Here is a 15,652-nt window from a genome sequence, read left to right on the forward strand (position 1 = left end):
CAGACAATTGCATGGGCATGTCCATGAAATCATTATGAATTATACTCAACTCAACTTAGAGACTTCCCTTTTATATTTGATACTCTATTAATTAAAATATTAGTTTACAGAAAGAAATCTATATATTGGATATCCTATTTCTTCCAGGGCCCTTTGAAGCAGCTGCCTGATTACTTTTTCAACAACCTCCCCTTAAAGGGGAGTGTTGGAGACTGGATGAAAGTTGTCTTAATCTTGGATCCGGTATTTCTTGAGGAGGGGCTGGAACATGGTCTCCTTTAAAGCAGAATCACCTTTTGAAGGAAAAAATTGCCAGTACAAAGATTTTTTTATCCCTTGCTAACAACAATTTGAAGCTATGGAGAGTTGTATAGGAAGAGTATGTGTATATTTTGGCTCAGATAGACAGATCATCACACTATTTTCCTTTTTGTGAAACCAATATTGTGCAGAGTGCAGAAATTAAGTAAGAAATAGTAATACTATTACTCATGGTTAGTGCTATTAATATAGTTGTTGATTTGGTTTCTTATCCCTATCCCTTCTAACCCAAAGGGTTTCAGGATTTCTTTGCTGCCATCTAATTTGAGGTTTCAGATCACAGCCAACTGAGGCTGCTTGCAGCTGAAAACAAAAGGTTCTAGATCTTATGGCTGTGGCAGATGATTGATTGCCTTAGCATAGTGTTCTCAACCTTAGCGACGTTTAAAATGGGTAGACTTCAACTAGCAGAATTTCTCGGAAGTTTATCCATCTTATAAGAGTCTCTAAGATTGAGAAATACTATGTTAAGGCGATCAATCATCATCTGTCACAGCCATAAGAGCTAGAACCTTTTGTTTTCAGCGGCAGGCAGCCTCAGTTGGCTGTGATCTGAAACCTCAAATTAGATGGCAGCAAAGAAATCCTGACACCCTTTGGGGCCATCTCGGGGCCGCCGCGATATCTGCAGCCCAGCTCTAGTAAAGCCTAGACTGGGGTTGATCGGAGTAGCAGTCCTACGTAATTCCGCCTCAGATCCTAAAAGAGAAGCACATGTGTTGAAGGTGTATATGTGTGTGTAAGAGTGCTCCCGGGGTACCACAACATACCCAGAGGCACTCTGATTGGCACTCTGCCCTCGCTGAGCCCGGAGCTAAGCATTACAGCGGATCATCCTCATCCTTACGAAGTCCCGCTCCCGTGCCCTGCTCCCCCTCTCCGGAGCAAACTGCCTGCCGGTCGAGAGCTTCCCCTAGTCTTCCTCTGGTCCGTGAGGACCGTGCCGGAAGGCTAGAGGTTGCTTGCGTAGTTTCCGTGTGGGCTGGAAGGGAGTGAGAAGGAAGGGGAGGCGCTATCTGAAGTGGCCAGGCAGCAAGAGCCGCGGAGGCGGCGGCAGCGGCGCTCCGGGCAGCGGCTGGAATTCGCCCTGGCGTCCCAACAGCAGCGGCAGCGGCGGTAGGCGGGGGCCAGCCAGACTTGGGCCCCCTGCAAGATGGAGATCGAGAAGGAGTTTCAGCGGCTCGATCAGGCGGACAGCTGGGCCGCCATCTACCAGGTAAGCGAGGTGGAGAAATGCATCGGGACTTGCCCGGCCGGGAGCGAACCGGCTGTTTCTTTGTCCGCTGGTCCAGCAGCCGCTTTTCCCTCCCCGCCTTCTCCCCAGAGACTCGCACTCCCTCCTCGGACAAAGCTCTCGCCTTTACCTCCCTCGGTTCGCTCTCGTAATCGCTGCAACTCCGATCCGGGCTCTCTTTTCCGCGCGCGCCTTGGCACGGCTCCCTCCGGCATCCAATGCCGGACGAGTGTCCATTTCTTTCAAACCCCCCTCCTCCCTTTGAAACGAACCCGTTCCCGGCATATAAAGCTTGCCGGGGAGAGGGTGACTTGCATTGTGCGCGCCCTGGAGTTGTGTGTGTGTGTGTGTGTGTGTGTGTGTGTGTGTGTGTGTACTTTACCCCTCCTTCCCCAACACAAGAGGGAGACGAATATTTAATCACGTTCAAAGGAAGTAAAGAAAACCCTGTTAATTTCTTAATGCAGAGGAAGCTTTGCTAGAAGAAAGGAAGGGACGGATCTGTAGGCCATCCCTGATGGAAATTAAAGAGGGTCTCTTTGATCTTTGTTCTACTCGTTGATCCTGTCCCTCTCCCCAGATTTTCCTGAGTGCACCCCCCCATGAGGTTTCTGAAGGGAGGGGAATCAGCTGACTCTCGAAGATAGGCTTACTTGCCATCTGCCTGGGGCAACTCCTCCATTAGGGCATCTCTAATGAAGAGTCTTTTGCACAGTGCCCTGGAGCAGTTATATGAAAGGTCCATGTCCTGAAAACCAGTAAGGCTAATTATTTTCCCAACTCCCCCCCCCCCAGATTTTTTTTTTTTTTTTTTTTTTTTTTGATGGTGAAGCAAAAACCTGATCCCCTTGTAGTGTTCAGTTCCCCAGAGTTAGGACTTATAGTCTCTGATTTGTTGCCTGCCAAGGAAGGTAGCTGCTTACAAGTTGTGATCTCTTATTGACTCTCACCATTCCCCTCCTCCCCCATACACGTGTTGCCTGGGCAGTATGGAAATGATGTCTAAATGTGTGGGGTTTTTTCCAAGGTGCAAATGTTTTCTGACAGGCTTTCATGAAAATGTGAAAGTAGTTTTTCTTTATTTCTGATAGTATTTGCGATTTGACTTTAATTATGAAACATTGAGTTTTGTTCCACACATAGCAATGATGTGATTGAAGCTTGGATAAGATATAATTCTGCTTGGTTTTGGACTGCATTTAACAAGTTGTGTGGGATAGAAGAAAGGCACATTGAGTAGATCTTTGGACTAAGAGTGTGGAACACTTGTGCCCCCATAGTATGTTCCAGATTAGAAAGGATCAATATGTTTAATGCGGTGCTGTCAAGCTAGCAACTTATTGGGCACCACCCACTTTTGTTGAGATGAGTGGCTATACAAATTCGATAAATAGAAACAAAAAATAATTTAAAATGGACATGGACATCTAATGAACATATTGTTTCTTGGGCTAAAAGTTTTTAAAAAGGTCTTATTATGTTGAGCTTAGATGGCATTTACTGTTATGTTTTGTTGCAGTCAGCCCCATGTTCAGACAGAATTTGGCATTTTTACCCAGGTATCTAGTCATTCCCAAGGACCTGGGTTGTCAGATGTTACTATTTTGTTATCTTTGTATGTATGTAACAATAATATTAAGGGCCAATATTTGACTGCTTGGGGATTTTGGTGAGTCAATAATAAATCTCTACAGAAGGGATGTTCTCCCCAGCTCTATAAAAGGGACCTTCTTTTAGCATGGAGTTTTATAGGATCTGTTTTAATGGCTATTGATGGTATTTTAGTTCATATGCTGCCAGGCTAAATCAATATGTGAAATTAGTCTGAGCCAATATTCTCCCTGTAGAGGAAATGAATGAATTTATCTCTTGCCATGGGATTTTGGACACTGGAAAAATTACTTGAGCAATTTTTTTCCCTTGTGATCATGTTAGGAAATATTGAAAAAGATCTCCTGTAAGGCTTGGTGAAATAATAATGCATACATCATCAAATTATAAATTAAGCATGCCATCCTAGGCATTTGCAAAACTGCTGATTTTAGTAGAGTTTGATTGATAGCTTTTGGAGCAAGATATATCCACTAAACAAAAAGAGATCTCAAATTGTGTGTGGGTTTTTTTGGGGTGGGGGGAAAGGCTTTTCAGTATGCTAAGCATTATTGAAAGTTGAAGTAACAGGATATTTGCTAATCTGGTCTTGAAATGTCAGTGACTAAGGTAGCTTAGCAATTGTTTCTTAATTTTGTTCTCTTACTGTAGCTGTACTGAATTTGGCTGGAAATGTGTACTATATCAGCAAAATATAAGAAATTAGGTCAAGGTGGCTGCGCTATTCCTGGAATTTTTACACTATGTGCTTTACATACTATCACTCCTTAATGTGCTAGCAAGCTGTAGTACTCTTTATTTTTTTTAACTAAGATCTTTACTAACAGTAAAGATACCTTGAAAGGCTGAAATTCTTGCAAATCCTTGAAAAGCTTGTATATTCTAGCATGAACATTTTGAATTTGGGTCAGGAATAAACATTAGATCTTTTCTAATATTTGAGGAATATGATTGAATATTTTCTCTGTGAGTCTCACCTGGGCCAGGTTCGCTGAGGCCTGCAAGCATTTCAAGTACTACAGTCTCTTTTATTTCCTCTCATTCCATCAACTACTACGGTATCTTGCAGGGAGTATTTGGATAGAAACATCAGCAATCCTATTTAGTTTCTCCTTTCCCATCTACTGAGCTGTAAGCCTTCTTCATTTCCTGATATTTAATTATAAGGCTATGTTGCTTAGAGATGTCCCTGTTCTCCTATTATGATTACTCTTTCCTTTATTAATCTATTTACATAAATTGCTTTCCCCCCTACAAAACCGTAATACATCTAATCACAGTGCATGCTTTATAACAAAAAGGCTTCCTTTTCCCTAGTTTAGATTAGCTCAAGGCATATCCTTTTTAATCTTCATGCTGCTTTGCCTTAAAAGAAGTCCACATAAAAGCAGTGAGCTGTTTTTCTTGTTGGACTTCTGCAATACCTGCAGGGCTCTGCCTCCTGCTTCTCCAAGTGGCAAATTAGTTTGGATGTGGCAGGTACCTACCAATTTAGATTTTCAATGGGAGTCGATGAATTCATGAGGGGTCAGAGTGTTAAGGACTACCAACTGGATTGCTTTCTCTAATCTGGATAGTGTATTTTAAGAAACTTACTGCTAGGGAGCAAAAAGGGAAGAGTAGACTTGTAATTTCTGGTTTAACAAAGACAAAATAAGTCTTCAGCCTCAAAATAATTTTATCTGATCAGTGAGCTCTCTTGGCAATGTGAAAACCCAGTTCTTTGGAGAATGCTGAGTTGCTGTGAAAGGTAGAAAGAGAAGTGGATGGCCAACAGCATGGTAAATAATTGTCATGCCCAATTTTATGACTTTTTTGCCATTGTTGTTAAGCGAATCATTCTAGTAGTTAAATGAAGGAGGATACTGCAACTGTCATAAATAACATGCCAGTTGCCAAATATTCAATTTTGATCACATGACTGTATGGAAGCACTCCATTTTGATCACATGACTATGAATGTTGTAACAGTTGTAAATGAGGACTGGTTGTAAGTTACCATTGTAACTTCAGTGACTAAATGAAGTGATGAGTATATAAGTTAGGTTAGAAGAGACTAGTTATAAATCATTGTAGAGAAAATCTATGTGACTAATAGGAGTCAAAAAGGCCTTGATGTCACATTATTTATCTAGTTTTGAGTAACTGAGCTCTTGCTGGTATAACAAAATAGTAATAAGCCATTTTTCTAGTATACCTTGTGTGAGAAACAACATTTATTTATGTTATTTATTTCTTTACAGTAGTGATCAATTTAGCCTCTGAATGATGTGCAATAAAGCAAAAATAAAATAAAAAGTTAAGATATCAAATTAATTGAAGATAATGTATAATGCAATTACACAAAAAAATAGATGCCCACAACAAACTGGGATCTGCGGCATGCCAAAATAAAATGCCTAGTAAAATAGGGGGGGGGGAATTCAATTTACTTCTAAGGAAAGTGTATCTATTATTAATAGTATCTATTACTAAGAAAGTTTTACAATTTAACCTGCCTGCTGTATACTATTTGGGGCCTCACTAGAGTTTCCGACCAAACAGGAAGATTTGATTTTGGCAGTACAGAATCTGATGTATGTACCCTGGTGGCCTTTCCTGTCTTGATCATAATTAAGCCAAGATCTGTTTGCCTTTATATGTATGAATTTTTAATCAAATTTGTTCTAGCTGTGGAGCACATTTGTAATTCCAGTCTGTGTGAATATGTGTTCGCTAATGACATTTTTCTTCTTATGCAGAGAATTATCATCATTTATACCTCCAAGGCCTGGATTTAATTAAAATAAAGGCTGAATTGCTTGTCATAAAGCTTTCAGTCTTACTTTACACCTTCTAAAGTAGCTTTGCAAAAGTTTGCAACTGGAACCATGGGTCATATGTTTATGTGTAATTTTGACATAAAGCAACAGTTGTGGGCAACTGTGAATAATGCATTCACAAATGTTTCAAACCTGTATTTTTACCAGTGAGTCTTTTCAATATATGTTTATGAGTGTTAATTTTTTTGTCCCCCCCCCCAAAGTGAAGGGAAGGCAACAGATTGATTGTCAAAATTAAATCAGGTTCCAAGACACTCTTTTGGTAGCTCAAACTTTTTCCCCCTCCCCATAACACTGAATTGGGCAGCAAATTATACAGGCAGCACAATTTCCTGCTGATTTTCAGCAGGAAGTAAATTTAAAAAGCTTAAATGGTGCTATTAAAAATGTAAATGCATCCCCTAATAGGAAAGAAATCCCCCTGCCTCTCCCCCCCCCACTGATGGTGGTCTGAAATGGCTGAAAAAAAATTGAATGTTGTATACTGCTGTGCTAAGCCACACTATCGCTGAGGTACAAACCTAGCCAATTATAGCTTACTCAGCAAAGCATGGTCAAACAAGCATGAATGTATTATAATATGTGAAGAAAGTCAACATCTTTCATTGTAAAAAAGTTTTTTTGACTTGTCACAGAATACTAACTGAAGGTTTGTGAACCAGCACCAAAAAACAAGCTATAATTTTTGTAGAAATATATGGGCTACCCTCTTCCTTATTTTTAGTTCAGAAATGTAGGCTTTAGTTTCTTACTAGGAAATTTCCAACTGCTCCCCATCCTTGTGCCATTGCCTCTGAAAAGGTTAAAAGGCTGAGGAGAGATCTTAAATGGTGGACCAAGCAACTTTCTCGAAACCACTGAATGCATTCAGATGGGTTATGAAAACTCGTGAGAGGCTTCTGTATTGAATGACATAAGTTTTTTTTTAATCTTAGTAAAAGTTGAGAATCTGTACTCTAGTAGCCTAGACATTGGTCTGAGAGTGAGAAGATGGAGGATCAAAGCAGACTGTATCAGATTTTGGTGGGTGATCTGAGGCCAAGCCACCCTTTCAGATCATCTTCTCATAGGAATTGTTGTTTGGGGGAATAAAAGTAGGGGGAGGTCACCAAGAAAATGGTTTTGAACTCTCAGAGGAAAGCCAGCTTTTTCATTAAAATTTATTTTTATTATTTTATTAATCCTTTTGGAAAGTTAATTTTAGCCTCTTCAAAAAAACTTGATTAAATTGGAGGGCAAAAATTAGGCTAGTAGACTTTCTCTGAAGATCATTCTCTATTTGGGAACAACCTGACAAAGCATATTTATGCATAGCTTTCTTTGGAAAATTTGGAGCAGACTTATAATGAAATTGCATCAAAAAAGGTCACAGGAAATAATCAGAATGAACGGATTTTATGCCAAGAAACTCAGCTTTACTAAAGAAGCCATGTAAACCCATGAACGAGTTTGTACATGATGCTGACCATAAAATGATTAGTTTGATTTTGATTTAACTGAGTATGAGTACTGAGTATTTGTGGTTTGTGAAACTTAGTTTCGGACGTACCTCATTGGTATTGGTTTGTGAATGGATATGTCTATTATGGCAGCCAGTTTTTGAGCAGACAAATATATAATGTAATGTAATTATAGGTTAGTCTTGTTCAGGAATTTGGAGGGGAGCAAGCAATTATTTGCTATCACGATTCTAAATATATCTACCAGCTTAAAAGGTTTGTTTTTCCTGCTCTAATGGCTATCATTTGAACAACAGAATCATGTCTAAAATGGTATAGGGTTTCCTGCCTGAGCAGGGGGTTGGACTAGATGACCTCCAAGGTCCCTTCCAACATCATCATCATTATTATTATTATTACTATTATTATTACTATTATTATCGTCATCATCATCATCATCATTCTTCAGAAATGGTGCTTATGTTCCAGGCAATGTTATATATTCTATTTTTTTCCTTCTAATTGAATGAACTTTGGAGATTCAAGTAGTTCTCAACTTATGACTATAATGGAACTTGGAAGCTCTGTCATAAGTCATGACATTTGTAAGTTGAGACACCCATGTGACTGAATCCAATTGAACAACATTTTTTGCAGTGGTCGTTATGTAAACACTGCAGTTTGTGAATCAAGATTCCTGTGAGCGCTTTTTGCTCATTGCTAGGAAAAAATGCTATGGCCCCTTTATGACCTGTGGACTTCTGCGGTAAATCATGATCATATGACTTTAGAACCTTGCAAACAGCCATAAAGGTGAGCTGGTTGCCAAGTGACTGAAATGCAGTCATGTGACTCTGGGGATGTATAGAGGCATCATAATTCTGGAGCCAGGTCATAAGTACGGATAGTCCTTGACTTATGACCACAATTGAGCCTAAAATTTCTGTTGCTAAGCAAGACAGTTGGTAAGTGAATTTTGGTCCATTTTATGACTTTCCTTGCCACAGTTTTTAAATGAATCTCCCTGCAGATGTTAAGTTAATAGTATAAACTGTTGTAAGCTGAGGACTACCTGTAGCTTTGGGGGGGAGGGTTACAAACCTCCTCTTGTTGAGCATGGAGTACCTCTGTGGGCACACGCATCGTCACTCTAGTCTAGGCCTTCAGTTGGGTTTTATAAAACCTTTTCACTTTAGGCCTCCACCGCCGTGTGCAAAAAAAAAAAAAAAGGCTCAATCAATCAATTTCAACTTCTCGCAGAAAAGATCTCGCAAAGTTGGAATTGATTGAACTTTTTAGTCCCGCCCAGTCTGCCGTTACCACTGCAGCCATGCCCACCCAATGGGCCATGCCCACCCGACAATACATAAGTGGGTTTTGGGTTGCAGTTTGGGCACTCGGTCTCTAAAAGGTTCTCCATCATTGCTATAGTTGATTATGAAAAAATGTTTGGTTTTAATTTTACCTTGTTTACCTTTTTCTAGTAAAATATACTTGAATTTTAATGATACAATCCAACAAAATTTAAGCATTATGGATAGCAAAAAATATATGAAAGAGCAGAGGGTTTTTTTTCTAAAAAGAATGAAATATTCTGAGTTCGTATTACTTAGTGCGACGGGTGGCTGTGACAGGGAGTTCTTATTGGAAGTACTTTGGCATTTGGGTGCCAGATGGTTTGCCACAAATTCTTCAGGGCATAAGAGTTTGGGAAGGATGCCCAGGACAAAGGCAAGGAATACAATCTGTTTCATAGCTTATACCAACATCTCAGAAAATGTTCTAATAATTTGCTGTTTCTCTGAAAATAAATGGGTATAATTCTCAGAAAAACAGGACACAGATAGTGCTCAACTTACAACAGTTCATTTAGTGACCATAAGAATTACAATGGCACTAAAAAAAATCACTTATGACTGTTCTTCACACTTAGCATCCCCATGGTCACATGATCAAAATTCAGACATTTGGCAACTGACAGTTGCAGTGATCTTGGGATCACCTTTAGTGACATTCTGACAAGCAAAATCAATGGGGAAGCCAGATTCACTTAACAACCATTTTACTAATTTAACAGATTTACTTAATACTGGCAAGAAAGGTCGTAAAATGGGGCAAAATTCACCTAACAACTATCGCTTAGCAACAGAAATTTTGGACTTAATTGTCCTAAGTCTGGATCCAAGCCCAGTAGCAACGGGGCACAAGGAACGATTCACCTGGGCATCGGATTGCCGCGCAGCCCGTTATGTTGCTCATATCTATTTTAACTTTTGATGTCACTGTTTAAATATACTAGACCTCATTACAGTGTAGCATAAAATGTAACTCTGTAGAAAGATAATGTGATATATTCTACAAAAAAAAGTTTGGCTGGACAGTTCAGATGACTTATATTGGTACAGAAAGTCCCGCAATAGTAGAAGTTGGTTTTTTAAAAACAGATTTTTTAGAAGATTAAAGACTTACAAATTATGCTACTGTAATTTTGTTTCTCATGGTCACAATTTTCTACTGACCTTGAGTAATGGGTAATGGAATGGATGAATTTTTCAACTATAGGCCAATATTTTATAGAATGTGTTGATTGGAAAGTTTCATCTCAAAAGCCTTAAGAAAAATCCTATGAACGAGAAGGAGATTTGGCACCTATTAATTTTGAAAATCACCCTCTAATCTGCCAGGTTGTTTTCCACTGTGTTAATTTTAATGGGTTCTTACTTTTAAAATGAATTCATCAGTTTTGCTCAAAGCTAGGGGTGACTCATCGTCTCCAAACCGAAAGGTCACATGCAAATTTGTTCCTGAATATTACAAAATGCAGAGAAGTATAAAAAAAAACCAGGTTCTTTAGCCAAAAGGTTTTGGGACAACAAAAACTCTTATTGAGATTCTTAAGAAAATAAGTGATTGTCTTCCCAAATGGCATAGCCATAACCTCCTCGGAGAAGAGGATGTTATTTAAAGTAAAACAGGTATGGTTTCCCTATCTTATCATTAAATATAAACTTCGGGTTTGGATTTTTAAAATTGTATGAATACACAAGTTGTTTGTATGGAGTTTACATGACCATTAGTAAATGAATAGGGATGTCTTTGGATAGGGATTGGAGCACAACTAGCTGAAGGATTTGAAGGTGATGGAATCGTTGGATATAATGATCTTGTAATATAAAAATAGTTTTTTAAAAAAAAAATCCTTTCCACATGAACAGGAAGAAAGGAATTCTGCATGGAATAACTGGCTCATAAATTTTAGCTGCAGCTCACAACGTCCATGTAGTACAGGTGGTTCTTGACTTATGGCCATAATTGAGCCTGAAATTATGAACCAAATTCAGCTAGCAAGCTTTCATGCCTAAGGCAGGACTAGAACTCACAATATCCAGGTTCTAGCCTAATGCCTTAACTACAGTACTAGATCAAACTGGCTGTGGTGTTTTTTTCGAAACAAATTTTTACAGTAGGCCTTAAAAAAAACAACCCAACCACCAGAAGAAGAGAAAATAAATCCATTTACTTTATATCAGTGCCATACCAATTGTGAGGAATGTGTATTTCATAAACTCATAGAACATAGAAAAATAGAGTTGAAAGGACTTTTGAGGTCTTTTAGTCCAACCCCCTGTTCAAGCAGGATATTGTATACTATTTCAAACAAATGGTTGTCAGGTCTCTTTGAAACCCTCCAGTAATAGAGATTGTCACAAGGGCTAGTTCATTGAACCTAATCATCTAAAACTTGGCAGAATTTATTCCCTCAGGAGAAGCAACTACTTGAAATGTATTTCCAGTGTGGTACAGAAATTAAGATTATACTGGCAAGACTCTGTTCAGGGAACAGTGTTAAAACTAATCAAATCAAAGTTTATTTATGGTGGTAGAACAACATTCAGTATAAAACATTAAACCACAAAATAATAAAACTAAAATTAAAACAGTATTTTGCTCTCTAAATTGTCCATCAATTGGCATGTTTCATCCTTGCCCCAAAGGCTATAATTCCTGAAAATTTAGGTCAATTTCAAATTACTTTTTATAGAAAGCAGACTATCCCACAGAAAAAAAGCAAATGTTACTTGGTGCTTTCCAGGTTTAATTAATGGGGAAGCTTGGAGGTTTGGGATTTTGCCTCGACTTTCCTGCTTTGCTGTTTCCATCATCACCAGGGCTGGAATTGTTCAAAATCTTTTGCGTTCTGGAGCCAGAATTCAAGAGGGGGGGAGGATGTGGCAAAGCAGGAAGAAGTGTCTATTAGCAAACCCTAGCAGCAATGGGAGACACTTTTGTGTAGCTTCTGCCAGCTGCTTCAGTAACAATCTGACAGACCCATTCTAAACAAGAATTATTCTTCTGAATAATTCTAGGCACAGACCTATCAAGTTTGGATTTAGAATAGTAATATTTGAGCAGAAGCCACTACAAGCTTGTTTTAATTATAGAATGCTTTTTAACTGTTAGTTTTTTATTATGTGTTTTTATTGTATATCACCCAGAGTCATGTTCTGGGAAAAGGGCAGCTATATAAATCTGATAAATAAGCAAGCTTGGATCAACTCTGTCAGGGTTTCTTGTGAAAATAAAACAGATATAAAGCTAAATTAGCTCACTTACATAATAATTATTTATTTTAGTTTTATACAACTTATTCCCAAGATTTAGATCAGCGTACAAGCAATAAATAGCTATAAATAAATAGCAATAAAATAGTCTGAATAAAATCCATAAGTTGAAGAAAATGTGAAGAAATACATGCACGTTAAAAAGAACAGTTTCCTTGCCTTCCAAAAATATATGATTGGATTAGCAACTATGGTATCTGCACATGAATTTAAAATATAATTTTAGCACTCATACTTGGGAGCTCCTGCAGTTTCACCCAATGGTTCCAGAATAGGAATAGCCGCCACACCTCTACAGATGAGATGATTTGGTAAATGGAGAGTAGATACTAGTTGCCATTGGTTTCAGAGGGGATTGATTGAAGTGGGTGAAAAAAGTAAAGGACGGAAAAAGGGGGGAGGGGAGGAATAAGTAAGATTAATAAGGAAGACAGGAATGAAGCAATGTGCTTCTGGAAAAAAAAGTGAAAATGTGTAGAAAAGCGAGAGAAAAAAGTAGTGGTCCAGATTTGGACATTGTGCGAGATGATTAGCATTTAAGTAGAGTAAAGGCTGAAGTGGTGGCACAGTGGTTAGAATGCAATATTCTGCCGACTGCCAAGAGCTTGATCCTCACCGGCTTAAAGTTGACTCAGCCTTCCATCCTTCCAAGGTCAGTACAGTTAGGACTCAGATTGTTGGGAGCAATATGCTGACTCTGTAAACTGCTTAGAGAGGGCTGTGAGACGATATTCCAGGGGGTGCGAAAACTTGGGTTTTCAAGATTATACTGTATATGCATAATTCATTGCCATTATTTTGAACTTTTGTAAGGGGTGCGAGAATATATCAGAAGCATTCCAGGGAGGTGGGGTATAGAAAAGGTTGAGAGCCACTGGTCTAAGTGCTAAGAGTGACTGGAACATACTGGAAGATGTTGGAAATAAGAGAACTGTAATAGATGAAGGGAAGGCTTTGAACAAAGAGGACCAATGTTTCAGAGGGTCATTTTTTTCACTATTATTGTCTTTATTAGGAACAGCTGAAGCCACTCTAGACAGAGAAGTGCAATTGCTGTTATGGTCCTTCTAGAGGAATATTTCCTGAGCTATAACTTTATAGAGATGTTATGACTGCTACATGGACTAGTTAGAGCAGTGGTTCTCAACCTTTTTAATGCCGCGACCCCCAACCGGTCGTAAGTCGGGGACTACTCAACTGGTCATAAGTCGAGGACTACTCAACTGGTGCAGCACCGTTTGCAGAATGGGACTTTTGGCGGGCTCAGCAGGGCAGAGACAGCCTGGACAATTCCTATTGGCTTTTGAAAGCCAATAGAATTAGACTCTATTCAAGAGAGTCTATTCTATTGGCTTTCAAAAGCCAATAGAATAAAAGGGAGTAGCACAGCTAAGGAAAAGGGGGAAAAATGGCGGACTGCGTTGTTTGGCCACCCCCGTGAAATGGTCGTTGGACCCCAAATAGGGTCCCGACCCACAGGTTGAGAACCACTGAGTTAGAGGATGGCTAAATCTTGTCTTAAGTTACTGAGGGGATTTTTCCCTTGGAGATGAGAGCCAAGCCAGCATAGATTCGAACTGCTAGCTACTGTCCTTCCTCTTGGTACTTGGATGCCAAAGTAGTGATCATGTGACCCAGGATGCTGCAGCCATCATAAATACATGCTAGTTACCAAGAACCCAAATTTGGATCTCACGATCGTGAGAGTGCCACAACAGTCATAAGTGTGAGGACGGGTTGTGTCACTTTTTCAGTGCCACTGTAACTTTGAAGGAATGGTTGTAAGTGGAGGATTTTCTGTGTTGGAGAGAAGAGAAAGACAAAGTGTTTGTTAATTATTAAAAATTGAATAAAAATATAGAAGTAGGGCATAAATTTGGGACACTGGATTAAGCTTAGATTTCCCCCAGCACAAAGTCAGGATTATGTCAAGTGCTGCAGTTGTACTGAACTGCATTTTGTCTTGTTAGCCTTCTGTTTTAAAACAGTTGTGCAGCACATGTGTCTGTGATTAAAATACATGCGAAGTGTTTTAGCAGAAGGAGATACATGACAGGTGCGTTGTAATACATTTTAAAATATGAAAATAGGTTTCCTCATCCATGTTTAAAAATGCTAAAAGCTATTTGCAAGAGATCTGATCTAAAACTGGGGAAGCCTCTAAAACATACTGATGTTTTAAACCAGTGTTTCTCAACCTTGACAATTTTAAGGCATGTGGACTTCAATTCCCAGAATTCCACAGCTAGCATTGCTGGCTGTGGAATTCTGGGAGTTGAAGTCCACATGCCTTAAAATTGTCAAGGTTGAGAAACACTGGTTTAAACTAATAAAGTTTTTATTCTTAGAAGGTATTTAAAAAATCTGTATTGAATTTACATAAAATTTGGGCTTGTATGTTACCTACTATGACTACTGTACAAGATTGGAAGTTTACTCTTTTGTTTTCAGGGAACCAAATGAACTAGTACAAATTAGTGAAACAAGCCCACTTCAAACTGAATAATTACATTGTTCTACTAACCTATTGATGTCCAAATATTTGCTGTATAGGATATATTTAAACATTTTTGCGGGAACAAAAGCTAGAATGACTCAAATAGGTGGTACCACATCATACATGGATAGAACCAGGATTTTTTCTTCCTCCTAGGATTTGCAAGTATGATTGGGGGGAGGGTTATATTTGTTTATTTAAACAATATTAAGCTTATTTTGGAGAGTTATACTGCAAATTGTGTGTATTTCCTGCCTAAAAATGAAAGGTATCTATGTCACTGTTTTTCAGCAATTACGGTATACTACTGGTGTAGGAGTATTGGAAAAATAGTTTCGTCTTGCAGATAACCTACACCTACAGAAGCAAAATATTTTAATACAGATTGTGCAAAGAATTGTAAAACAATGTATTGCATAATTAATTCCAGAAACTTATCACATCAAAATAGTTGGTAGATGGCAGAAATAAAAAAGATCAGACAAATTGAAAATTACATTGCTATAAAGAAATCGGTTTTCCTTTTCTTCTGAAATGAGAATTGTAGTTCTAAATCATAGAAAAAAATATGGTTATATTTATCTCATTATTAGATAGAGAATCTGATACCAATTTGTTAAGAAAGTTGCATAAGGTACAATTTGTTGCATAGTTTTTATTGTGTATATACTAAATATACAAAGGTAACTGTGACAGCAGATGCATATGAAAGCTGACAGAACAAAGTTAGCCAAAGAATTCATGGCAGCTCAACAAGAGACAAATTAAAAATTTGGACTTGAAGTCAGTACATCACATTTTGTTTATGTTGAAACATTTCACATCCTAATTTGCTTTATTCTAGCTGTAAAGAAATGAGCCTCTTCCTGACACTTCATGTTTTTTCTCAAAATATATCCATATAACTTATATTGATGTAAGATTAATTGTCTTTTTCTCCAAGTACTTGGCACATGCTATTTCCATCACTAACGAGGACAGCAGTATAGCCACATCCATTACTTAACAGGAATGCTAAGTAATTAGTCTATATGTTTATAGTGGGGTGGGAGAGGCATTTAGAAAGACAAAGAGGTTAAAAAAAAGTACTAATCTAACAGTACACT

At 38.4% G+C, this 15,652-nt stretch overlaps 1 protein-coding gene across 1 annotated transcript in view; it reads left to right on the forward strand.

The window, feature by feature from the left end:
- Positions 1–1,313: 1,313 nt before the first annotated feature.
- PTPN1 (protein tyrosine phosphatase non-receptor type 1) overlaps positions 1,314–15,652 on the forward strand; it is a 128,610-nt gene continuing 114,271 nt past the window's right edge. The window contains exon 1 of the mRNA XM_039345261.1: positions 1,314–1,537. Within this exon, the coding sequence (XP_039201195.1) occupies positions 1,475–1,537 (63 nt within the window). The 5' untranslated portion in view covers positions 1,314–1,474. The remainder of the gene's footprint in view (positions 1,538–15,652) is intronic.

This window comes from Crotalus tigris, unplaced genomic scaffold (assembly GCF_016545835.1).
Source record: "Crotalus tigris isolate CLP2741 ecotype Arizona unplaced genomic scaffold, ASM1654583v1 scf7180000017947.1575755, whole genome shotgun sequence".
NCBI lineage: Eukaryota > Metazoa > Chordata > Lepidosauria > Squamata > Viperidae > Crotalus > Crotalus tigris.